Source organism: Musca vetustissima, unplaced genomic scaffold (genome assembly GCF_032173495.1).
Source record: "Musca vetustissima isolate MV318-11 ecotype Yass unplaced genomic scaffold, APGP_CSIRO_Mvet_v1 utg3975, whole genome shotgun sequence".
Taxonomy (NCBI): Eukaryota; Metazoa; Arthropoda; class Insecta; order Diptera; family Muscidae; genus Musca; species Musca vetustissima.
In genome coordinates this window covers 142,138-170,088 of record NW_026881515.1, presented here as the reverse complement: position 1 = coordinate 170,088, position 27,951 = coordinate 142,138, and the positions used below count along the sequence as shown (strand labels likewise).

Sequence of the window (27,951 nt, the reverse complement as noted above, 5' to 3'; positions counted from 1 at the left end):
CAACTAGTTATACCTGTAATTTTTTTGCCATATCCGTTTCCTCAACTCATCACCACGAAAGACTACTGCGTTTCTATGAGAGTGTGTGAGTTTCGATGAGTGTGTATGTGAGTTTCGATGAGTGTATCTGTGTGTGTGTGTGTGTGTAAATGAGCCCTCTCTCATCTCTTGTTAACAACATATTGTTTGAAGTTTTTAATAAGCTCAATATTCTGCTGTTCTTGTTTTTTTTTCTGTTTGCAATTTTTCAAAATGACAGTATCAGATACCGAACGACCGCCTGCCAGGAGAGAGTGTGAGGAAATTTGTGACAAGGAAAATAACGTTGTCGTAACAATAGGCCCCTCTTCACCCTTTTGCTGTCTTGTATTTGATGTACAAACATAGATACCATAAAACTATTTACGTTTTTCTTTGTCAGGTCTTATCTTGAGGATATATACTTAAAATTTCCATGTAATATGTATGCAAGTATTAATGGTAATTGAGAGGGATTGTAAAGTACAAAAACAAGAACAACAAAAACTATATTGCAACATGGTATTAAATCAGACGTTCGTTTTAAATACGATAAGCAAGTTTAGTAATTTTCCATAGCAATGGGGGATTTATAGATAAAAATATCTTTAATATCGGAAGAAAATGTCGAAAGAAATGTCATCGGAAAAAATATCTGTAGAAAGAGCTTTCGATGTTAATAGCAAGACTTTGCTGCATACATAATTTAAAAAAATGGAATTTTCAAAAAAATGTTTATTTAAAATTTAAACTAATAAACACTTCTTACAAATATATATTTTTTAAAATCCACGTATATATATATATATTATAAACTATTATATACATCTCGAAAAATATTATTTCAAGTAATATACTTTTTTAATTCAAAAATAAATATTTTTGAAAAAGAAACCTGTTCGATGTCAGAGTTATATATTAGAGTGCTGTTCACATAACAGTTTCCAATTTTTATACCCTTCACCACACTGTGATACAGGGTATTATGTCTTTGTGCATATGTTTGTAACAGGCAAAAGGAAACGAGATAGACACATGGTTCCTTTGGAGGATATGCATAGAATCATTTTTTAAGTCGATTTATGCATGTCCGTCCGTCTGTTGGTGTTAAATTGTAAACAAAGTACAGGTCGCATTTATAATCCGATTTGGATGAAATTTGGCACAGCTCACTTGTTTGGCCCAAGGGCGAACCCTATTGAAATTGGGAAAAATCGGTTCAGATTTAGATAAAGCTCCCATATATATTTTCGTCCGATTTAATGTAAATGGTGTACCAAAGTCCCTATATATGCTTCGATTTGCACGAAATTTGGCATAACGTAATGAATTAGATCTGGAATGGTGTGTGTTAAGTTTCGAGAAAATCGGTTCAGTTTTAGATATAGCTCCCATATATATTTTCGTCCGATTTATAGTAAATGGTGCATCAAAGTCTCTATGCATCTTTCGATTTGCATGAAATTTGGCATAGCGTACTGAAATAAGCCTACAAGTTTCGAGAAAATTGGACCAGATTTAGATATAGCTCCCATATATAGTTTCGTCCGATTTCATGTAAATGGTGCACCGAAGTCCCTACATATCTTTCGATTTGGGCCTAGAGTGATGTCTGCCAAGTTTCGAGAAAATCGGTCCAGATTTAGATATAGCTCCCATATATATTTTCGTCCGATTTAATGTAGATGGTGTACCAAAGTCCCTATATATCTTTCGATTTGCACAAAATTTAGCATAACGTACTGAATTGAGCCTAGAGTGATGTCTGCCAAGTTTCGAGAAAATTGTTCCAGATTTAGATATAGCTCCCATATACAGTTTCGTCCGATTTTATGTAAATGGTGCACCGAAGTCCCTACATATCTTTCGATTTGCACGAAATTTGGCATAGCGTACTGAAATAAGCCTACAATGATGTCTGCCAAGTTTCGAGAAAATTGGCCTAGATTTAGATATATCTCCCATATATAGTTTCGTCCAATTTCATGTAAATGGTGCGCCAAAGTCCCTATATATCTTTCGATGTGTACGAAATTTGGCATAACGTTCTGAATTGAGCCTAGAGTGATGTCTGCCAAGTTTCGAGAAAATTGCCCCAGATTTAGATATAGCTCCCACATATATTTTCGTCCGATTTTAGGTAAGTAGTGCACCAAAGTCCCTTTAAATCCTTCGATTTGCACGAACTTTGGCATAGCACGAAATTTGGCTAAGTTTCGAGAAAATCGGCTCACATGTATATATAGCTCCCATATATATTTTCGTCCGATTTAATGTAAATGGTGTACCAAAGTCCCTATATATCTTTCGATTTGCATGAAATTTGGCATAGAGTTCTGAATTAGGTCCAGCATGATGTGTGCAAAGTTACGTGAAAATCGGTTCAGATTTAAATATAGCTCCCATATATATTTTCGCCCGATTTAAGATAAACGGTGTACCAATATTCCATATATATCTTTCGATTTGGACGAATTTTGTCATAGCGTAGTGAATAAAGTTTGTCAGATTGCCACACAACTTTATACAATGAACTGTAGTTAATAGAAATTAATCACTGACAAGTCTCTTTGAAATCGGTTCAGATTTTGATATAGGTGTACCAAACTGACCAAATGAAAAATTTAATATAGGTTGCAGAATGACATGTTTATGGCTCAAATTTCATTTTACTGGTCCTTAAAAAATGCGACGTCTATTAGGATACATCTGTTGAATATACCCAAAGTGGTGAAGGGTATCATATAGTCGGCCCCGTCCGGCTTTACTATTTTCCTTACTGGTTTTCTCTTTTCATACTTCAAATATATTTTACATAATGTATGAGTCATATTTAAAAAAAAAAATCTTGTTCCATAACAATTTTTCTTATAGAAAAGTGGTTCGATAACAATTTTTCCTTTACAAAAAGTATCGATAACAACTTTTTGTGCAGAAAAGTCGATAAGAGCATTTCCTGTAGCAAGATTTTTCTTTAAAGAGAGCTGTCCGCCAACTATCGACTTCTACACTTCGACTATACAATTTTTTTCCATAACAACATTGTGTATAAAAAAATGTGTTCGATAACAAAATTTTCCGTTGAAGTACAGTAGATATCGTATATAAGAAATTCAATAAAAGTCGGAGATTTCTTTCTTATATGCGCTTTTTTTCTTGTATGGAATTATCGGATATAAGAAAGTATAAGCTCGGTGTTTTTGATAATCTTTCTTATGTGCGATTTTTTCTTATATGAGATGTTCTTATATCCGATATCTACTGTAATACACCTCCTATTATGGGACTTTGCTGAAGGAAATCCTTTCTTAAATCTCTTCCCTTTCCCTTAACATTGCGGAAACAAAGTAATATCTCCAAGTATTTTTTTGTAATTTTTAACAAGTCATATCCCAGATAGTTGTTGTTGTTGTTTGTTTATGTTTCCTAGTCGTTCTTTTTGCATATAAATTAGCATTAATAGATAGCAACAACAACATTCATGTCCTGTCTAAAATGCAACAACATCAACTATGCACTAGGCAAGGGAAGAAAAAAATGACAAACAATTCCCTTTTCGGTTTGTTTGTTGGTGCATGCATATTTTATTTTGTCTTATTGTTGTTGTTGTTTTACCTTTCACTCTGTTTGTAATATTCATCTGCCAGAGTTATAAACGTCAGTTGGTATGTCTTGCCAGCCATCCATCCATCCACCCATCCAAACAAGGCATCCTGGTTGTTAGATGCACGACTGACGGACCGAATGAATGAAGAATGCAAGGCTAAATGTTTGCTACCTGTTTTCAGTTTCTTCTAAATCATCAACTTTTAGTTCGTCTTCGTTGTTGTAATTCTATATTGGAGAGGCAGGCAGGCTGGCAGGCAGTCAGGACAAGTCAACTAAACAACCACTAACTAATAGTTTTAAAAGTTGTTTTATGTTCTTGCTGTTGGGTGTTGTATTTGTGTGTGTGTGTTTGAAGGTTCATACCATGCAAGTTTGCTAGGAGTTATGAAAGAGGGCTAGCTTGTTGAGTGCCATGGACACGTGGATAGTTAAAGGGAGTCGGAGCTGTCATGTTTCGGTTGCATTAGGTAGGACCCCACCTTGTAGTGTTGGACAAACAAGTACAAAAAAAACAAAAACTAAAGAATTTTTCTTGTCAAGTTTGAAATACTTAAGAATTTTTTTTTTGCTTTTAATGATAGTAAGGAAAACTGCAACGAAAAGAAAGTACAGTGGGACAAAATGTGGTAAATTGGAAAAAATAGAATTTATATAAACAATAATTTTGAAATGAGAGGCTTTAAACCTCTGGACTTTTTCTTTGAGACCAGAGAAAATGATTTGTGAGCGATATATTTTCTCTCTTTGCTTAATCGGCCCACAGTATTCCATTCCGAACAATGTTAAGACACCTCTACCTTGCCATCATCCTGGCTATATGGAGTTGTTGTTACTGCAGCAGCAGCAAAAAATTATTCATTCATTCATTCACTCGTTTCAGTAAGACATTAAAAATGCTAATTAGAAAGAAAAATAATAAGTTTTACATTTTATATTCTTTCAATGAAATTTTGTTATGCAAAGTGCAGATGAAAGGTGAAGACGACGAACAAGAACTGCAACAGCAACAACAACAACAAAAAAGTGAATTTATAAAAATTTACTTCATTACTGAATTTATGCATGACATCGTGGTGAAAAGGTTTTTTATTGTTTGAACGTTTAAGTTTTCTGGTGAGTTATGGGGGAAAATTCAGGACGATAGAAAAATATGCAAAAGGGAAATTATTGAAGAGTGGGTGGGAGAAAGAAGGAGAGGATGCTGTCTGAGAGAGAAATGTGCAACTGAGGGTCTATAAGGATAGGAGAGTACGGGGTTGATTGTAAGAGAAATGTCTATCAGGATTTTTTATTATTATTTTGTGTGAGGATGGGACAAGAAGATGTTATACTAAGAAGATCGATATCGGAGAAAATTGTCTTTAGGAACAGTTGTCATTAATCGTATCTATACAAAACGTTTTATCGATAGAAATAACTAAAAACAAATTTGTTATCGAACAATTTTTCTATAGAATGGGTTGTTATGAGTAAATTTTATTTATCGATAAATGTTTTTGTGGTATAAATCTTGATTTTTTATTAATTTTTTTATTTTATTTATTTTGTTTTTTTTTTTTGTGGAAAAAAAAACTTGTTTTATCGAATTTTTCCAAAGTTTTATCGATAAACCTTTTTGGTGAAATTGTATTATAGAACAACTTTTCTATAGAAAACGTTGTTATCGAACAACTTTCCATAGGAAATGTTGTAATCGAACAACTTTTCTATAGATAATGTTGTTATCGAACAACTTTTCTATAGAAAATAATGTTATCGAACAACTTTTCTATAGAAAAGGTTGTTATCGAACAACTTTTCTATAGAAAATGTTGTTATCGAACAACTTTTCTATAGAAAAGGTTTTTATCGGAAAACTTTTCTATAGAAAAGATTGTTATCGAACAACTTTTCCATAGGAAATGTTGTAATCGAACAACTTTTCTATAGAAAACGTTGTTATCGTAACTTTTCATAGAAAATATTGTTATCAACTTTTCTAAAGAAAAGGTTGTTATCAAACAACTTTTCTAAAGAAAAGGTTGTTATCGAACAACTTTTCTAAAGAAAAGTTTGTTATCGAACAACTTTTCTAAAGAAAAGGTTGTTATCGGACAATTTTTCTAAAGAAAAGGTTGTTATCGAACAACTTTTCTAAAGAAAAGGTTGTTATCGAACAGCATTCCTTAATAAAAGGGTGCTATCGAACATCTTTTCTATAGAAAAGGGTGCTATCGAACAACTTTTCTATTGAAAAGGTTGTTATCGAACAACTTTTCTATTGAAAAGGTTGTTATCGAAAAACTTTTCTATAGAAAAAATTGTTCGAAAACAACCTTTTCTATAGAAAATGTTGTTATCGAACAACTTTTCTATAGAAAATGTTGTTATCGAACAACTATTCTATAGAAAAGGTTTTTATCGAAAACATTTTATCGAACAATTTTCTATAGAAAATGTTGTTATCGAAGAACTTTTCTATGGAAAATGTTGTTATCGAACAGCTTTTCTATGAAAAATGATGATATCGAACAGCTATAATATAGAAAAGATTGTTTTCGAACAACTTTTTGTTGTGATCGATCCACTTTTCTATAGAAAAAGTTGTTATCAAAGAATTTTTCTATGGAAAATGTTGTTATCGAACAGCTTTTCTATAAAAAATTATGCTATCCAACAGCTATAATATAGAAAATGTTGTCGTTATCGAACAACTTTTTTATAAAAAATGTTGTTATTTTCTATAGAAAAATTTTCCTAAAGAACATGTTGTTATCAAACAACTTTATTAAAGAAAAAGTTGTTATCGAAAATGTTTTCAATAGAAAAAATTGTTATCGAAGATTTGCAATGTTGTTATCAAAGAATTATTTTATAAAAATGTTATTATCGAAGATTTTTTCTATAGAAAATAATGTTATCGAAGAACTTTCATATAGAAAATGTTGTTGTCAAAACCTCTTCTTACTGAAAATGTTGTTATCCAGCAAAATCGATGTAAACATTTTTGTCATCGGTCTTAATCCAGAAGTACTTATTAATCCCATTTTAATACCATGTTCCATTGTGTGTCCTCCATCGGTGTTTTTTCCACGCAAACAATAGTTAATGTGTCAGAAATGTTAATAAATATCCATATAAATTGCTGTTACATTAACACATTTACATATTTATTCTGCGATTAAAAAAATACAACAACAGCAACAACAAAAGAAAGTGCATTGTGAACACACACACACAGGCACACAATTTAACCATCATAATTGTATTAATTCACAAAAGTGTAGCTGTGTGTGTGTCAATTCTCCTTTGGCAATAAAAAGTTGTTATTGTCATGTTTTCTGTTGTTGTTGTCGTTGTTGCTATTGTTGTTGATGAGGCCATTCTTAAAGCCTTTTATTGTCATTCATCAAAATGTTGTTGGAATACAGGCAATGGAAAATCCTTTGCCAACGAGAACGAGTAGATAATAAACACATTGTTGCATATTACTCACATATTCACACACACACATGCATATACGTAGTTGCCACACATGATGTCACTTCAACGTGCAATGACCGAATTGTAATCCGCCATGCAGCAAAACAGCCGAGTAAAGGATGTAAATGCCAGTTTATAAATGGAACTGACACCCGAGCCGACTTTCTTTGCAAAGATTTATGTTTTTTTTACAAAAAAAGGAACACAGTGAAACCCACAGAATTACATTGCCACACATCCCTGCCACAAGTGACGATGCCACAAAACATATGCACCAAACAATGCATGAATTCTGTAATTTGGTACTTCACATAATAACAAATCCTTTGTCCTTTTTTTCTTTCCCTATATACCCAGTTTTATTTATATACTACATGTGAGAAATGAAAATAAATTATGGGAAATACACTGAAGAAAAAATTATTTCAATTCAATATTCAATATGTTCTGAGACCTATGTTCCTCAAGCTACAGAACCATTAACAAATCTAATCCATAAGCTCCAATTCTTCCCTGGAAAATAGTTCTTTGGTTCTAATTTAAAAATTTATCTGAAAGGCCATTCATTTCTCTCTGTGTATTTTATTCCCATCTTACTCTTGCAAAGCTTAAAAAAATACACACACATTAATTTTTCAAGAAGCACACACACACACACATCCACCCACATTTCAGCCGACAATAACAAGATGCAATCTCCATATTACAACATAATAGTAATTACTTATGTAAAATAACAAAAAAATGAGACATTGCAACACCAACTGCAACAATGGCAACAACAATGCCAATGATGACAAAAGGACATGCAACAAAAACAACAAAACAATGACAACATCAGCAACAATTTTTTAACAGCAATAACTTTTAATTTATTTTTATTGTTACACTTCAATTGAGAGAACTGTGAATGTGTGTGTGTGTGTTTGAATTGACAAGTATAAAAACAACAACAACTACAACAACACACTTGTAATTTACATTTACTTAAACATGTAAATAAAGAGGCTGATCCCATTTTTACACTTATCACAGCTCCATTTTTTTTTGTGAATGTTCGGAACGACTCGGTTCCCTATCGCCTCCTCGTCCTTTTCAGCATATTAAACAATGTTGTTTAATGACAATCCTCCATTGTTTGTATTGTTGTTGAGAATATGTGTGTGTATATATGCATATGTGTGAGTGTATTTGTATGACTGTTGAATAATAAAAGATGAGTGCCGATGACAAGAAGAGATGTATGGCCATAAGAGAACATCTCTTAACTGCATTAAATTAATGGATGATTTAATGTGACAATATGTATGTAAATTAATTAAGAACTGGCACAAAATGAATAAGAAGGCGATAGACATAATTTTTGTAGGAGAAGAATAAAATTGTAGTTTCATGAGAGGGAGAGAATTTTCCATTAAAATATTTCGATAAGAAAATTTTTTCTGAGAATGGAATTCGATATGAATGTCTTCTATGGGAAACATTTTGGATTTCAACATTCTCTATGGAAAATTCATACAATAACAATATTTTTTTGAATCGATAACAACATTTTCTATACAAAATTTATTCGATAACACTATTTTTTATATAATAGTTATTCTATAACAATCTTTTCTGTTTAAAAGCTAATTCGATAAGAAAGTTTTTTTTATAGAAAAATAGTTGCATATCCCTATTTTCCATATATAAACATTTTTCGATAACATTTCTTTTCAATAGAAAAAATAATTCGATAACAATAGTTAATATAGAAAAATTGTCCGATGAAGATTTTTTTCATCGATAACAATTTTTTTTAGTAACAAGTTGTTCAATAGCAGCATTTTCTGTATAAAAGTTGTTCGATAACGATATTTTCTATAGAAAAGTTGACAACATTTTCAATAAAAAAAATCGTTCGATAATAGGTTTTTCTATAAAAAAATGTGTTTGATAACACAATTTTCATTGAAAGTAGTTATCGATAACAACATTTTCGAGAAAAATTGCTTGATAAAAAATCTTCTATCGAAATGAATTTATAATTAAGAAAGTTTTCTCCAAAAACTTGTTCGATAACAACATTTATTATCGATAACAAATTTTGTATGTAACAAATATGATCAATAATAAGATTTTCTAACGATATCAATATTTTTTTTGAAGTTGACCAATAACACAATTTTTTATCGAAAAGTTGATTTAAAACAACATTATCGATATAAAAGTTAAACGATAGTAAATTTTGCTACAATAAATTTTATCGATAACAATATATTCCATATAGAAATAAAATCAATAACAAAAATTTTCTGCAGGAAAGTTGTTCGACAACAATTAATCGATATCATTTCGATAGAAAATACCAACGATAAAACTATCAGATTTTGGAGATACTGTCGATAACAACATTTTATGATGAAAATGTTATCTATAACAAAATATCGATATCATTTTCGATAGAAAATACCAACGATAAAAATATCATCTTTTGGAAATACTATCGATAACAACATTTTATGACGAAAATATTATCTATAACAAAATTTTTCACACAAAATAACATCGATAACAACATTTGGAATACAAAATGTCATCGATTACAATAGTTCCATTTAAAAATGCCATCGATAAGATTTTTTGAAGAAAATATCGATAATAACATTCTCTATAAAAAATGTCATCGATAACAACATTTCATATAGGGAATGTTGATATCGATAACACTTTTTCTGTTAAAATGTCATCGATATAAACATTATCTATAGAAAATGCAATTGATGCTCTTTTGAAAATTCTATCGATAACAACATTTCATGTTGAAAATGGCATCGATAACCAATTTCTCTCGAGAAAATGTCATCGATAACAAATTTTTCTCTAGAAAATACTATCTATAACAACCTTGGGAACAAAATGTTATCGATAACAACATTTCTATTGAAAATTCTCTATTGAAAACATGTTCGATACCACGTTTTTCTGTTAAAAATTCAACTTGTGGAATAGAAAAAGTCGTCGATAACAAAATTTCCTGTTAAAAATTCCTTCAATAACAATTGTTTTAAAGAAAACATTGTCGATAACAGAATCCTCTTTAGAAAATGTCATAGATAAAAACATTTTCTATTGACAACTTTTTCGATAACACCTTTTTCTGATGAAAATGACATCGATAACAACATTACATATAGGAAATGCAATCGGTAATAGTTTGAAAATGATATCAATAACAACATTAAAAATTGAAAATGTTATCGATAACAAAATTTTCTCTAGAAGATACCATCGACAACAGCCTTTGGGATAAAACATTTCATCGATAATTTCATGAAAACGTCGTCGATAATATATTTTCCTCTAGAAAAAAATCATCGACATCAAACTTTGGTATAAAAAGTATCATTGATAACAACTTTTCGTGTTAAAAATAACAACAATTTTTTAAGAAAATATTATCGATAATAACAATCTCTATTCAAAACATGTTCGATAAATCGATAACATCATTATCTATAGGAAATGCAATCGATAACAATATTTTCAAAAGAAAATGTCATCGACAAGAACAATTTCGGTGGAAAGCGCCATCGATAACAACATTGTGTACAGAAAATGTCATCGATAACAATTTTCCTTTGCCATCGATGACAAAATTTTTTATAAAAATTTCAACGATAACACTTTTTTTAAGAAAATAGTATCGCTTATAACATTTTCTATTAAAAAAAAAACATGTTCGACAATATTTTTTTTCTGTAAAAAATATCATCGAAAACAACATTGTCTACAGTAAATACAGTAGAAAGCATCATTGATTAAAACATTGTGTTCAGAAAATGTCATCGATAACAACATTGGGCACAGAAAATACCATCGATAACAGTATTTCTTATAGAAGATACCACCGATAACGATATTTTCTATAAAAATGTCATAGATAACAACACTTTTTATAGATAATCCTATCGATAATTATATTTTCTATAGAAAAATTCAAAAACAAAAAACATTTTGGATAGAAAAATTTGCATCGATGACAATATCTCAATAGAAAATCCATCGATAACAAAATTATCTTCAAATACTGGTAACCATAATACAATTTGCTGTAGAAAATTTATTCGATAACATGACACCCTGCAGAAAGGTCATAGATAAAAAAAATTGTCTATGGAAAATCCATCGATAACAACATTTTCTGTTGAAAATCCATCGATAACAAGATATAATAAGAAGTTTCATCGATAACCATATTTTAGATAACATTTTTCGTCGCATAAAAATTTCCCCAGCTGTTTGGTGGCGTACCTTCTTTATCCTTCTGAAGATTCTTACCCAAAAAACCACGAATTTGTTCCACCCAAAACGAGTCCTTAAGTTCCACCCAAAAAGAATCCTTTGATGACAAAAGTAACATATCCTTTGTGTCAACTTTGCACTTTGACATGACTGCAGCCAGGTGAAACAAGCGCTAATTACCACCTACCTTTTTCACTCATTACGGAGGTTCCTTCAAAAAGAACAACGGCTTTCTTTTTACCACACAAATTCATTTTTTGGTTGCCATTTAGTCTTCACTTTCTCCCTTCCACTCGCCCTCTCCGTTTGACATTTCCCATTAAAATTCCACAAGGAAAAGAATTATGTGACACTGTTCCTTTGTTTAGGCCTGTAATGAATGCCTCCGGTTTTAGGCAAATATTTATTAACATTTCCATCACTTTTGGCTTCAGTTGTTGGTCTTTTTTTCTTCCTTTCTTTGCTTTGCTTTCTCCTGCAATGAAGGCATTTCATTATAGCCAGCAAGTTATCCTTTAGCATATATCCTTGCTGGCATAGCAAGTATTGCAGAGACTGCGAGACATGCCAGCCGCCAAATGAAGAACTTAGTCGGAATCCTATCCCAGATAAAGACATCTATGAGACATTAAAAAGGCATCTCCTAATTATATTAAAAAATGGAAAAAGAGAAGACTTTCTTGTTTAAATAAAATGAATGAAAGAAAATAGCTGAAGTAATAAAATGCTCAACTGCAGAAGAAAAAGAGGAAGAAAAAAAAACAACAAAATAATATGCCAAAGATAATATAAAGTTGAAAGTGAGAAAAACTTATGTAAATACCACTGGCAAAGACACAATCCCTTCTTCTTTTCTTCTTGGTGGGAAGAGGGGAAATGTAACTCCATTTAGCAGTAGCTTGGCATGGCATGACAATGCCAGTAAATTGTATTTTATTTGCTTGTGTGAAGCAGCTGTGTGCAATGAAAGAAAGGCGAAGGGAGAGGAGCAGGAAGAAGGAGCTGAAGCTGCAGCATCACTATCTGTATGTATATGTGGTTTAATAAGGGAATTTTATAAGTGGCTGCCTGCAATTGTAAATGTCGTGTAGAATAATTCTGCCAAGAGGCTGACTGGCTGGTTGGCTGGCTGACTGTTATGGCCAAAGTCAAAGAAGGAACTTCAACAAAGGAAAGAACCCAGAACTAAATGTAAATTAAATGCAATACATTTTATTCTGCGTTGTTGTTGTTGTTATTTTTTTGTTGAAATAATGTCGCTTATGAAATACACTGAAAAGAAAAGTGATCGATAACAACAATTTCAATAGAAAATGTTGTCGATAACAACATTTTCTATGGAAATTGGCATCGATAACAACATATTCTATGGAAATTTTCATCGATAACAATACTTTCTATAAAAAATGTAATCTATATCAAAACTTTCTAAAGAAAATGTTATCGATAACAACATTTTTTATAGAAAATGTCATCGATGACAACGATATCTAAAGAAAAATACAATGTATTCTAGAGAATATTACATCGATAACGACATTTTCTATAAAAATGTCATCAATAACAACAATTTCTACAGAAAATATTATCGATAACACAATTTTCTATAGAAAATGTTATAGATAACACAATTTTCTATTAAAAATGTTATCGATAACACAATTTTCTGTATAAAATGTTATCGATAACAAAATTTTCTATAGAAAATGTTATCGATAACACAATATTCTATAGAAAATGTTATCGATAACAATATTTTCTATAGAAAATGTTACCGATAAATGTTAAAATAACAATATTTTCTATAGAAAATATTATCGATAACAATATTTTCTATAGAAAATATTATCGATGACAATATTTTCTATAGAAATTATTATCGATAACAATATTTTCTATAGAAAATGTTATCAATAACACCATTTTTTATAGAAAATGTTATCGATAACAACATTTTCTATGAAAAATTGCATCGATAACAACATTTTCTATAGCAAATGTTATCAATAACACCATTTTCTATAGCAAATTTTATCGATAACAATATTTTCTATGAAAAATTGCATCGATAACATCATTTTCTGTGACAAATGGCATCGATAACAATATCTTTTACGAAAAATGTCATCGATAACAATATTTACTATAGAAAATTTCATCATTTTCTATGAAAATTGGCATCGATAACAACATTTTCTACGACAAATGGCATCGATAACAATATATTTTACGAAAAATGTCATCGATAACAATATTTACTATGGAAAATTTCATCGATAGAAATATTTTCTATAGAAAATACTATAGATAGCAAATTTTTTTTATAGAAAATAACATCGATAACAACATTTTCTATTGAAAAAAACATCGATAATATATTTTCTATAGGAAATAATATATTTTCTATAAAAAATACCATTTTCTATAAATGTCAATATTTTATGTAATCGAAAAAATTTTCAACATCGATAGCAACATTTAAAAAAATAACATCGATAACAATATTTTCTAGAAAAAATAACTTCGATAACTACGTCTTCTAAAGAAAATTTTACCAATGGCAACAATTTCTATAAGAAATTCTCTCCATGTACCCTTTAAAAATAATTTTTATGCATAAAAATAATTCATGTAATCGATAACCACATTTTCATTAGAAAATGTCATCGATAACAACGTTCTCCACAGAAAATGTCAGCGAAAATAACATTTCCTATAAAATATACCATTGATAACAAAATTTTCTATAGGATAGATAAAAAATTATCGAAAACAATTTTTTTTAAAGAAAATGGTATCGATAACAAATTTTTCTATAGAAAATCTAGTCTATAACACTTTTTTTCAAGTTTTTCCCTCTTTCCGGATTTTCTCTCCATGTACCTTTTGTATACCATTAAAATACTGCGTAACTTGTTCTTAGCCCCCAAAGTTACTGGGTGCAGGACAACAACTAACTACTTTACATTATATGGGTGTAGACAAGATGTACATTTTATATTTGTTGTTGTAGTTTCCTCTGTAAATTTCATTTGTAATAATGCCACTTTAAGTCAGAACAATTGTCTGAATTTGTTTTGTTATGATAAATGGTTCTGTAGTAGCCGGCGTTTGTCGTCGTTTTCTTTTTCGCAGAATTTAATTATTTTCTGCAAACTTACAAAAACAACAACAGCAGCTAGAGCATGGTAATAAAATGCTCTATTGAGTGTAGAAAATGAATTTAATTAAAGTTGGTAATTACATTTGGGAATTGACATCATCAAGGAGTGTTCAAAGTCTCAGTTAAGAGTTTAAGTGTAAAGTAATAAACTTGAAAAAAAAAATATTTTATAAAATTAAAAAAAATACTAATTTTATATTAAAAAAAATAATTATTTTAAATTTTCTAATAAATTTTTATTTATTTTTTTTTTTTCTCATTACAGAAAATGCGTCAATTCCAAAAAGTCTTGGAAGACTTAAGTTCCCGCATTGCTTCCGCAGAGGCGACCAAAAATGCCTGGGTTGTCCCAGCCACCAGTGCCGAGGCCAGCGAACAATTGCAACATTTACAACGATTACGTGATAAGATGACCACAGCGGGTGCTCTACTCGATGACTGCAATGAACAGCAATCATTCTTTACAGCTAATCAGGTGCTGGTGCCAGCTAATTGCCTCTCGAAATTGGAAGATTTGAATACCAGGTAGGTGGAAGATTCGATAATGATGTTAATCCTTTGGAAACTTAAACGATAACAAGGATTTATATAGAAATCTGATCGATAACAACGATTTCTAAGAGAATCTTAATCGAAAATACATTTTTCTTTAAGAATTTTGATCGATAACAAAATTTTCTGTAGAAAATATTATCGATAACAATATTTTCTGCAGAAAATATTATCGATAACAACATTTTTTCTAGAAAATAATCGATAATTACATTTAATAGAAAACAATTGGCCAATAACTTGTTCGATAACATTGTTTTCTAACGAAATGTTTTTCGATAACAACATTTTCTAAAGAGAAATATAGAACATTTATCGATTACAATTTTTTTCTATACAAAACCCAATCGATAAATGTGTTTTCTATACAATATTTTATCGATAACAATACGTTTCCATATAAAACATGATCGTTAACAAAATGTTTTATTAAAATCTTGATTGATACAAATATTTCCTTAATAAAACTTTTTCGATGACTACTTTTTCGATATAAAACATTTCCGATAGCAACGTTTCCTATAAAATAGTTTTCGATAACTATATTTGTTAACAACGTTTTCTACAAAGAAATATAGAAACCTTTATCGATTACAATGTTTTCTATACAAAACCTAATCGATAACAGTATTTTCTATACAATATTTTATCGATAACAATATTTTTCAATATAAAACATGATCGATAACAAAGTTTTCTATAGAAATCTTGATTGATAAAATTATTTTCTTTATAAAACTTTTTCGATAACTACGTTTTCTATACAAAACATTTCCGATAACAGTAATTACTATCAAAAATGTTTCCCATAACCACGATTTCTATAAAATAATTTTCAAAAACTATATTGGTAAACGAAATATTTTTTCAGTTTTCTGAAGGGAAAAATTTAGATAACTACATTTTCTAACGTAAAATTTATCGATAAGACAATTTTCGATATAACTTGTGGTGGATAATGGAAACTTGTTCGATATTTATGTAATACCAACGTTTTCTAACGAAATATTTTTCGATTACAAAATGTTTAATAGTGAAAAATCGATAATTACAGTTTAAAGAGATCACTTGCCCGATAACAACGTTTCCTAACGAAATATTTCTCGATTACAATGTTTTCTATATGAGATGTCCTTCGATAACCACGTTTTTATAAAGAAAATTGCTTCGATAATTATGGTTACTACAGGAAATAAGTTCGGTAATTACGGTTAATAATGAAAATGTATACGAAAACCAACGACGCCTATAACAACGTTTTCTGTACAAAAATATATTCGATAACAAAATTAGCTTTACAAGAAATATTCGATAAACATATCTTCTACAGAATACTCAACAAAATTATCGATAGCATAGCTTTCTGTGTTCGTTATCAACATTTTCCGAAGATTGTTTTTCCGATAACAATGCTCCTTGAAAAAAATATTCAATAATAACTTCTTCTAAAAAACAGGATCGATAACAACATTTTATGTAGAAAACATAATCGATACCGATTTTTTCAATCAGATCACCAACGTATTTCTATTAAATCGTATCCATCTTCGTGTTTTATACAGAAATCGTTATCAATAACATGATAGTATTTTAATATCGAAATGATTCTCGATATTCTCTTTAAATAATTATGTTTACTCATTTCTGATATTTTTCGCTCATCTCTCGTTCTCTTTTTCCCTTGAATTCTCTCTAGAATGAAATTGCTGCACATTGCCATGGATGAACGTCAAAAGGTTCTCCTGAATGCTGGTGGCAATCAAAATATCGAAAATGGCGAAGATGGTCGATTGACATCGAACAGTGGCACAATTGGACCAATACCAAATCTGGGACAGAGTGTTAATCCACCATGGGAGAGAGCTACCACAGCTTCCAATGTGCCTTATTACATAGAGTAAGTTCAACACTCTTTCTCTCTTTTATACAAATATTATTTATTTCCTATTGCTTATGTTTCTCTCTCTCTCTCCTTAGCCACGAACGTGAAACCACCCACTGGGATCATCCCGATATGATTGAGCTGATGAAGAGTTTAGCTGATCTTAACGAAATCCGCTTCTCAGCCTATCGTACTGCCATGAAATTGCGTTCGGTACAAAAATCTCTAGCCTTGGATCGTATACCAATGGCCACAGCCATCGAATCATTCGATCGTCATGGCTTGAGGGCACAAAATGATAAATTAATCGATATACCCGATATGACAACTGTGCTGCATTCGTTGTACGTCACATTGGATAAAATCGATTTAACGAAACTGTTGGATTTAGCCATAAATTGGATATTGAATGTTTATGATTCTCAGCGTACCGGGCAGATAAGAGTGCTGAGTTTTAAGGTAAGTCGTGAGAGAGGTTTTACAAAAAGAGATTATTTGATTGACATGTGTGTGTTTTGTTTCATTTATTTCTAAAGGTGGGCTTGGTCCTTTTGTGTCGTGGCCATTTGGAGGAGAAATATCGTTATCTATTCCGTTTAATTGCCGATCCCGAACGTAAAATAGATCAACGCAAATTGGGTTTGCTGTTGCATGATTGTATTCAGGTAAGGGATTTATTTATAAAGAATATAAATGATTTGAAAATTAAATTATATTATTTTTGGTAAATATTCGTTTGTAATCTTTAGGTACCTCGCCAATTAGGTGAAGTAGCTGCTTTTGGCGGTTCAAACATTGAACCATCAGTACGTTCCTGCTTAGAGAGAGCTGGTATTTCTCAAGAAGGTAAGATAACACACTTTCATATTTAAAGAAAACTAAATGGGTTTCTTCAGGAAAGATAACATTGATTATTAACTTTAAAAATTGTCCAGCTCTGAAATTTCGTAACAAATGGCTACTAAGGTCCTTGTGAAGTTTGGATAAAAGAAAATGATCCTAAAAATTTGCGATTATAGATTTTCTATAAAAATCCGACAAAGGTAATTTTAAAATAAAAAATAAAGGAAAATTATCGTCGGATGGCATTCTCTCGCAGTGCGGATCGTAGCTCTTCATATAATATCTTTAGCTTCAGTCATTGACTTCACCTCCTAAATCCTTTCCGTTAAAATTCTTTGTGAAGTTCCAAAATTGCCACCTGATTTTCAAAATTAATCTACCCGCATTGTTGATTTGCGTTTCGCAGCTCCTCAGATAACTTATGCAGATAATACCCCTCTCAAAAATTTCTTCGATTACTTGGGTTGGCTTTGCATCTTCCCATGTAAGGTTATTTGGTTTTTTTTTATAACCTTCACCACACTGTGGTACAGGGTATTATGTCTTTGTGCATATGTTTGTAACAGGCAAAAATAATCGAGATAGACCCATGGTTCCTTTTGAGAATATGCATATAATCACTTTCTAAGTAAATTTATGCATGGCCCTCCGTCTGTCTGTCCATGTTAAATTGTAAACAAAGCACAGGTCGCATTTATGATCCGAATTGGATGAAATTTGGCACAGCTCATTTGTTTGGCCCAAGGACGAATCCTATTGAAATTGGGAAAAATCGGTTCAGATTTAGCAAATCGAAAGATATATAGGGACTTGGTGCACCATTTACCTTTAAGGTAAATGGTGCACCAAGTCCCTATATATCTTTCGATTTGCACGAAATTTGGCACAGCGTAATGAATAAGGTCACGAATGATGTGTGCAAAGTTTCGCGAAAATCGGTTCAGATTTAGATATAGCTCCCATATATATCTTCGTCCCATTTAAGGTAAATGGTGCACCAAAGTCCCTATATATCTTTCGATTTGCACGATATTTGGCACAACGTACTAAATTAAGTCTAGAATGATATGTGCAAAGTATCGTGAAAGTCGGTTCAGATTTAGATATAGCTCCCATATATAGCTTCGCCCGATTTTAAGTAAATAGTCCACTAAAGTCCCTGGAAATCTTTTGATGTGCACGAAATTCGGCACAGAGTTATGAGTAAGATCGAGAATGATGTCTGCCAAGTTTCAGGAAAATCGGTTCAGATTTAGATATAGCTCCCATATGTATTTTCATCCGATTTAAGGTAATTGGTGCACCAAAGACCCTATATATCTTTCGATTTGCACGAATTTTGGTATAGGGTACTGAATTAAGTCTAGAATGGTGTTGCTAACCTTCGTAAAAAGATCCATAGCTAGTCCGATGACACAACGTACTGATTTATATAAATTAGTTTCTGGCAAGTTTCCCTAAAATCGGTTCAGATATAGATTTAAAACAAAACGCGTCGTCTGTTAGGATACACATGTAAAATATACCCAAAGTGGTGAAGGGTATCATTTAGTCGGCCCAGTCCGACTTTACTACTTTCCTTACTGGTTTTTCTGTGGTTATTGTTCGTCACCAGGCTTTCCTGGATATATGTGATCTTCACCATACACATTGCAGTCATCCTCTTTGACTATTTCTGCACCAGCACTCGTTGATATTTATTCAAATGCTTGGCCTAATTTACATGACCAAGTCCATCATTACGAGTCAGTCTCCCCAGGTCTTCCAATTTGGACAGCATTTTGCAAATCTTATGAGCAAATTCTCTGAAATTCGATGGTGAATATCGCCGTCGAATAGAACACCATCACTCTATTCTCGGACTTCGACATAGTTCGAGCTGCAGCAACTACGGTGGCTAGGTCATTTTGTGAGAATGGATGAGGATGCCCCAACTCAAAAGACATATAAAAGCGAACCAACTGTTGGTTCGCGATGGTAAAGTTACAAATTTGATGGCAAAATCAAGTGGAAGACAAAATTTTGAAACAGGGTCTTTCAAATTGGAAAAGCTGCTCGCTTGGCTTATGGAACAAATGTCTGTCTCGAACCAGCTAAGTCGTTTCGTTCCTGAAGCGTTTCGATATTGTTCGGTTCGCTCTGCAAAAGGAATTCGTTCCGTTTAGTTCAATTGTTCATTGGCACTCGTCAGTTGATTCGATTAATGAACGGAAGATCTAGATGAACGATTGTATAAAATGGAACTAGAAAGAACAAAAAGAACGACTGTAGCAAAGGGAAGTAGTAGATGAACGAAAGCCCTGAACCTAGTACTGATCGTTCCTTTTACGGAATAGTTCTTTTGAACTAGTTCATTTCGGAACAGCATATTTTCCTTTGGTCAGCTATGTTATATCGATTATCCGATGTAGCTGTCTGGCTATCTGCATCCTAGTCCGATTACCGCTTCTGATTTTATTTGAAATAATGTTTCACTAATGTGCTAGGCTAACATAGAAATCTTAGGGTATCTTATTCTGTACACTTATCATTTAGAACTACCTGATCCCTTTCTGAGTGCATTATCATTTGGGCATTGACTTTATTATCGGCTGCTCACATCGCTTATGCTGCATCTGATATCCGGTGTAGCTTTCTCATGTTATTCTGGCTGACGGCTTCCTAGGCATACAAAGAAATCTTATAGTATCAGAATCTATGTACTTATCATAATATTTCACTCATGTGCCATGCTAACATAGAAATCTTAGGGTATCTTATTCTGTACACTTATCACTTCGAACTACCTGATCCTTTGCTAAATGCATTATCAGTTGGACATTAACTTTATTATCGGTTACTCACATCGCTTATGATGCATCTGCTGTCCGGTTTTGCTTTCTAACAAAGAAATCTTAGAGTATCAGATTCTATGCAATTATCACTAGAACCACCTAGTCCATTGCTGAGTGCATTATCACTTGGGCATTGACTTTATTATCAGATCACCATATCACTTATATTGCCCATAAATATACATATTAATGTTCTTCGACAAGTTATGCTCATATATTGAAGAGCATTATCCATATTCCGATCTCGCCTATTTTTTTCTATTTTTTTTTTTTTTTTTTGCCCGATCTTCTAGGAACTTCCTGTCTTTTCTTATGACTTTCTCCACTTGTTTTGTTGATACTGCTCTCTTGTGATATAGTTTTTCTTGTTCAACTGCATCTTAAGTTCGCCTCTGTGAGAAATTCGGTTCCGAATCCTGCAGAGAGTTTTGAAACAGAGAACGAAGTTCTGCTACAATTTTATTTATTTCCAAACTTTGCTTTAATTATTTTAAAATATTTACTTTTTACCTTTTCTGGTCACTCAAAATAAACCGGTCAAGTTGTCTCTACGTCTAGTAACTTTCCCGCAAAAAGTTCTTAATTATATTTCCCTCCTCAGACTTCTCTGGAGAACCATTTGTCCATTCCCTGCATTATTTAAATATGCATTTGGTCTCTTTTCATTTGCATAAATAATTTGCATAGCTGGCTCCTTGTTTTTGAAAAGTAAATGTACTGCTATATTTGTTCAAGAGGAGCAGGGTGGTAATGGTGATGGCACACTCCCATTGCATGTTCCGCAAAAACTTTATGTCTGGCAAACTATTTTTGAAAGTTAAGAAAACATAGAACAAAATTTTTACCATTTATCGTTATCATGTCAGTTAACACATTGACACTAATTACAATTTAAACATTCTTCCTCTTCTTTTTTTTCATATATATTGTGTTTACTTGCCTTGGGCCTGAATGGACGCACACACACACATCCTCTTCCATGCTTCGTATATCCCACTACTACAGCAATTGATTCCAATCAAGAACTTTCGATTGAATTACATCACTTCCTGGCTTGGTTACAGCACGAACCACAAAGTTTAGTTTGGCTACCGGTATTGCATCGTTTGGCAGCTGCCGAAAGTGCTAAACATCAGGTAAGTAAAAGAGTTTACACACAACCGGATGGTAGAAGTAGAAGTTCGGCCAAGTGCAGAACGCTCTGGCCAGCCACTACTGGCCTGGGTAAAACTTGGCACTTAATTAACACTTGAGTTGTCTATGAGGATGTTTAAATATGTGTTTTTCATATACTCTAATGTTTGTTTTAACTCTCCTCCTTCTTCCGCATCTCTTCACCACCTTCACGTCCGTTCTCTCTCTAGGCCAAATGTAACATATGCAAAGAGTATCCAATTGTTGGCTTCCGTTATCGTTGCCTTAAGTGCTTCAATTTTGACATGTGCCAAAAGTGTTTCTTCTTTGGACGTAATGCCAAAAATCATAAACTAAGTCATCCCATGCATGAATACTGTACAACGGTAAGTGGTAGTCCTGTTCGTTGTCGGACGAAAACGGATATTGGCAAAGTAATGAAAACGGAAAAATAAAATTTTGTTTGCTCTCTCTCTCCCCTTCTCCCACTACAGACCACATCGACAGAAGATGTTCGAGATTTCACTCGAGCCCTGAAGAACAAATTCAAGTCACGCAAATATTTCAAGAAACATCCTAGGGTAGGCTACTTGCCCGTTCAAAGTGTATTGGAGGGCGATGCCTTGGAAAGTCCAGCACCCAGTCCACAACACACCACCCACACGCTACAAAATGATATGCACTCAAGACTGGAAATGTATGCCACTCGTTTGGCCCAAGTGGAATATGGTGGTGGTACTGGTTCCAATTCCACCCCAGATAGTGATGATGAACATCAGCTAATTGCTCAATATTGTATGGCACTGCCAACAAATAATGGTGCTGCTCCCAAATCTCCAGTGCAAGTTATGGCCGCCATGGATGCTGAACAGAGAGAAGAATTGGAGGCGATTATACGCGACCTCGAGGAGGAGAATTCCAATTTACAGGCTGAATATCAACAGCTGATGACCAAACAACAGAGTACCACACCTGATGATGGCACCGGTATGCAACATTCCAACTCCTCGGTGGGTGGTCTAGCGGCAAGTGGCAACAACCAAGGAGAACATGGACAGGTAAGATCAATAACAATTATAATGAAAAATATTTCTTAAATTTCCTTCCTACTCTCCTGCAGGACATGATGGCCGAAGCCAAATTATTGCGTCAACACAAAGGTCGCCTGGAGGCCCGCATGCAAATTCTCGAAGATCACAATCGCCAATTGGAGGCCCAGCTGCAACGTCTACGCCAATTGTTGGATGAACCAAATAATGGTGGCAACGCCAGCACTCCCGGCTCTGCATTGAATTCCAAACCGAATACCCTGCAAACACGTTCGGTAACCGCTTCACAATTGAACACCGACTCACCGGCCAAGATGAATCAACAAAATGGCCATTATGACCAGAACACAAGTGAGTAATCGACAATACCCCCGCGAACACACACATTTTAATAAATTAAAAATATTCTCTCTCTAAAAAATTTGCCAAAAGATTCCATAATCATTGCTTTGGAATTTAATAAAATCTATGAAAATATCAACAAGCTAATGAATCCCTGAACGTGGTTTACCGACCAATATCAGCAACAAGTAAAATTACAAACCGAACTACGATTACTACTCATTGTTGCCATAGCATTTTTGGTGGTAATACATTTTACGAATTCATTCGAATCATGGAAACATTTTCTTTTTTTCGTTTAATGAAAAAAAATACAAATTTGTTTCCCTCGACGCATCCTCTGTTTTCCATAAATTGTATTTTGAAAAAAATCCCGGTATTTTTTTGTTATTATCAAAAAATATCTGTGTGATATTTATTCAAAGCATGCATGGCTTGTTCACTGTTACTGTCGACAATTCATCCTTTTTTATTTCTCTAGACAAATTCAATTCAAATCATAGATTTTTGGTTTTAGAAAAGCGCTCCAAAGGAAACAGCTGATTAACAAAATATTGAACAATATCCACAAGAATCAGCTGGCTAATTTATGGATCATTGTTCCTGTACGAGGTTAATTATTTCATTTAAATCACAAATGTTTTGTGGTTCACTTTTCCTAAAATGAAAAGCGATCCACAAGAATCAGCTGATTGATAAAATGTTCAGATGATAAGTCGTGTAGCTAACGTATACATTCGTAAAAACTAGGTAGTTAACCCAATATTTCATTCATAATTTATTCTATTTAATTTAAATCAGAGTTTTCTTGGTTTCACTTTTCATAAGCAGAAAAGCGTTCCAAAAGAATCAGCTGATTGATACAATTTTAATGTGATTAGTCTTATACGTAACGTATAGTAAGCAATATCACACAATATAGACAAGAATCAGCAGATTAACAAATAACCAAATCCACATTCAATCAAAAGCCTTCGAATTATATTTTGGCGTTCCATGAGAATCAGCTGACTTATGTCCATATATTTGCTGATAGGAATATATAATCTCAAGGTAGCTCTTATTTTCTTTAAGTGTCCTCTTAATTTCAAAGATCTTCTCAAAAAAAACGATCCAAGGAATTCAGCTGACTGCGAAAAATATTTGCTAGTTGCAAATAGTACATTTGCACTAATTGCAGCCAATTATATTCCGATGTATTTACATTTTCTTATTATGATCCATGTATTCAGTATACATTCATCAAAATGGTTTTTTAACTCAATTTCAAATTAAAAAGCGATCTAAAGAGTACACCCTCCTGGAAACAATATCTGCTCGTTGTAAGTAATGTTGTTGCCTCTAGATCTGCGTCGGATTATAGAAAAATAAATGGTGTGTTTTAAAATCCGCAATAATGTACATTTTTTTACTACGATAACAATTTTTCACTTATGATATCGAAGAAAATAATAAAAAGCCTTTTTTAGGAAAATCGAAAGCGCTCCACAATTATCAGCTGATTATAGCTATGACACTGGCTAAGTCCTGTACAAATTGAAACTTTTTCCTTAGAAAAATTCTGTGATCAACTACAAAACTATTTTATATAAAATTCTGTCACTGGATTTTAAGTAAGATTTTAAATAAAATTCAAAACTGGGTTCAATTCTTATCCAGTTCATTGAGAGAGCGCTTTACAACTATAAGTCGATAATTAAGATTTTCTTGTTTTCGATTCTAATTTAAGTGTCTAGTTAAGCTCAGCTGATTGATGTGCGCGTTTTTCTGTTAATAAAAAACGATTCAAAATTAATAACCCAATCGATTCCCAATTTTTACACGTTTCTCTGTGGTGTATAGCTATCGTATAATGAAAAAGCCAATTGAAGTATCTTTTATTTTTTAACTTGGTTTTTGGTAAAAAATGTCAATTCCATAGCGTATTTTCAAACTGGCCATTTTGTTAATTTTAGAACGAACTTTTGAAATCAGAGAGAGCCAGGCATGTACTCTTTCTAACGCCGTTGGAATTTTTTCATGTTCTTGAGGAGTTATCATTGTTTTACCATAATTTTTAATTACAAAAAAACAACAACTTTACAAAAAATTTTTGTAAATTATTTTTCTTCTCTTTTAAATCTTCAATTATATATGTGCAAAGTTACAAACCTGAATAAGCATTTGTATTGATTTACCATTGAAAATCTTGAAATATTTTTGGACTTGATGTTGCAATAAAATAAATATAGTTAATTTGAACGAATTTTTAGATTTTCTCAAATAAAAAGCGGTCCAAGGATCAAAATTAAAAGGCGATCCAAAGAGTACAGCTGATATTTATTCATTGTAGATAGAGTTCTTGCCTCTAGATCTGCTTTGAATTATGAGAATATAAACGGTCTGCTCGAGAACCTGCAAAAAAATTATTTTTTTACTACGATAACAATTTTTCCTTTATAAAATAGTAGGTTCTTGTAGTCCGGGTATAGGCCAAAATTAAACAACATTTCTTTAGAAAATCAAAAGTGCTCCACAATTATCAGCTGATTATAGATATGACACTGGTTAAATCCCTTACAATATGAACATTTTTCTTTCAGAATATCCTGTTATCAATCACAAATCTGCTCCACTTGTTTCAGGAAAATCAAAAGCGCTCCACAATTACCTGCTGATTAGAACGTTGATATATACATAATAAAACATGGCATCGAACACATTAAGGATTTCAATAATAGTTCAAAAATTGAGCCCAAACTTTTTCCAGCTGACTGACAGCTATTTTTGAACTTTACAAATAAATTTATATCTCGATTTTATTGCTATAAGCTGTGATTCTAATTTAACTGCCCAGCAAAGCTCAGCCTGGTGGCTGCTAAACTTATTTCTAAAAAAAACCAAAAGCGCTCCACAATTATCTGCTGATTATAGCTATGACACTGGTTAAATCCTGTCTCCACCTAACTTGCAAATATAATTTTAGATATATAAAAAATCAGCGCCCAATCACTATATCAAAAACAAAAAGTATACAGCTGATTTATATACAAAATTAATGAAAAACGTAACGTGTCGTAACGTAACAACGTTATAAAACCCTCAAACCTATATTATACATAAAACGGAAAAATTGTCTATAATCACCAAATTATTGTTTTTAAATTCATCACAAATCTTGTTCTCTCCTTTCTTGTCGTTTATCCATTTCTTTCTTCGTTTTATCCATTTGTTGTCTTTGATTTTGGCTAACCATTTGTAATGCATAAACCTTGAAACATGAAACAACCATACATGCCATATCGTACCATCGCACCACCAAACAACTATCGTCGATCCATCACACCGATCAACAACAACACCACCGAATATTAGTGGGTATGATGATGTCGGGCATGAATGATCCACATGCCATGGTTCCTGGTATGGTGGGTGGTGGACCAGCAGGCGTAAATGTTCCTGGTATGGGTAAACATCATATTATGGCTGGACCACCAGGAGCACCACCACCGATTCCCGGTCAATTGCATGGTCTCCAACAACAACAGCAGCAGCCGCAACGTAATATTATTAGCGGTAATGGTGGTTTAGATATAAATTCTGGTATGCCTGGCGTTACACCTGGAGGTTTAATGAGCGCCTATCTAACGGATGATGGAAGACCACCGCCACCACCTCACAGCAGTATGTTACAACAAAAACAACATAGTGGTAGGCCAATAAAATGGCTAAAATTTACACTATTGATTGATTGCTTGATACATTTTGAGTTGGATTTGGATTTGAATTTTTCTTTGTTGTTTTGTTTGAGTTGTAGTTTGATGTTGAAGTTTGATTATTTTTGGATTTTTATTCCTACCTATAAAGCTCCCATATTTTCTTTAATTCGAAGGAGGCAATTTTCTGCTACTAAGTACTAAGGAGGCAAATTGTAATTAAATCCTCGAAGTCTCCATAAGCCGAAGGTTTTTATTCGAGATAATGGTGTCTCGAGTTGTGGAAGTTCGACTGTATTTTTATTTATGTTCGAAATGTTACCCTAGACCATTTTTTTTATTTTCTTATTAATTTCCTAGCATTACATTTTTGCATCCAATTTTAATTTTTGTCCTAATTTTTTGTTGTATCAATATTTTTTTTAAATATCCACCTCTAATAAAAATCAATGCTATATTTGTTCTTCTCATTTTTCTACGCTTTCTCTTGGATTTTTTTCGCAATAAAAACAGAACATAATTAAATTTCCATATAAGAGGAAATTTATTATAACGATGATAAAAATGGTAATTTTTAAAAAATGTTGAAATACGATGTTGTGTGTTTAGTTTATAAGAAAGAAATACACCCCAACATGGTTAATAAATACATACATCACTAATTTTAATATATATATTTTTTTGTGTTAATGTGGCAACACTGGGCAACAAATATTTTTTTTAATTAAATATAATCGTATTTAATTAACATCCATCCTCACAACGACTAACATTTATTGAATGTTGTGCTAATTTTTCGAATCCAAATTTTAGGGTCTTTATTTTTTGGACCCTATATAAGATATGTGTCTTAGTGTTAGTGTAAGTTTTTCCATCCCTGATTGTCAGAAGCCCTTCTACCTAAAGAAGCCATTTTTAAGACCTTCCATCAATGGAAGTCCCTATAAAGGCTTTCTATCTATAGGAGACCGTTGGAAGGGCTTCCATATGTATGATCCCTTTTGAAAGCCTTTCATACTGTAAAAGAGGTTTTAAAGACCTTCCAAAGGCTTTCCATCCTTATAAAGACTTTCTATCTATAGAA

At 32.3% G+C, this 27,951-nt stretch overlaps 1 protein-coding gene and 1 long non-coding RNA gene across 3 annotated transcripts in view; one reads left to right on the top strand and one right to left on the bottom strand.

Moving 5' to 3' along the window:
• The window catches only part of LOC133327421 (dystrophin-like), a 203,249-nt gene extending 175,816 nt beyond the window's left edge, over nucleotides 1-27,433 (top strand). Inside the window, exons 5-14 of the mRNA XM_061535976.1 lie at nucleotides 14,802-15,061; nucleotides 16,785-16,985; nucleotides 17,066-17,429; nucleotides 17,507-17,635; nucleotides 17,720-17,816; nucleotides 21,653-21,783; nucleotides 22,012-22,167; nucleotides 22,276-22,839; nucleotides 22,902-23,181; nucleotides 27,381-27,433. Of these exons, the coding sequence (XP_061391960.1) occupies nucleotides 14,802-15,061; nucleotides 16,785-16,985; nucleotides 17,066-17,429; nucleotides 17,507-17,635; nucleotides 17,720-17,816; nucleotides 21,653-21,783; nucleotides 22,012-22,167; nucleotides 22,276-22,839; nucleotides 22,902-23,181; nucleotides 27,381-27,391 (2,193 nt within the window). The 3' untranslated portion in view covers nucleotides 27,392-27,433. The remainder of the gene's footprint in view (nucleotides 1-14,801; nucleotides 15,062-16,784; nucleotides 16,986-17,065; nucleotides 17,430-17,506; nucleotides 17,636-17,719; nucleotides 17,817-21,652; nucleotides 21,784-22,011; nucleotides 22,168-22,275; nucleotides 22,840-22,901; nucleotides 23,182-27,380) is intronic.
• LOC133327419 (uncharacterized) lies at nucleotides 5,264-6,170 on the bottom strand. 2 transcript variants are annotated; one of them, XR_009754227.1, is made up of 3 exons: nucleotides 5,943-6,044; nucleotides 5,695-5,910; nucleotides 5,264-5,514 (listed from the first exon to the last, which is right to left on the bottom strand). It is a non-coding gene; the product is annotated as an uncharacterized LOC133327419 (long non-coding RNA). The 2 variants fall into 2 exon arrangements; XR_009754226.1 differs by lacking the exon at nucleotides 5,695-5,910 and adding an exon at nucleotides 6,081-6,170 and having other exon boundaries at nucleotides 5,267-5,545; nucleotides 5,943-6,004.
• Nucleotides 27,434-27,951: the final 518 nt, after the last annotated feature.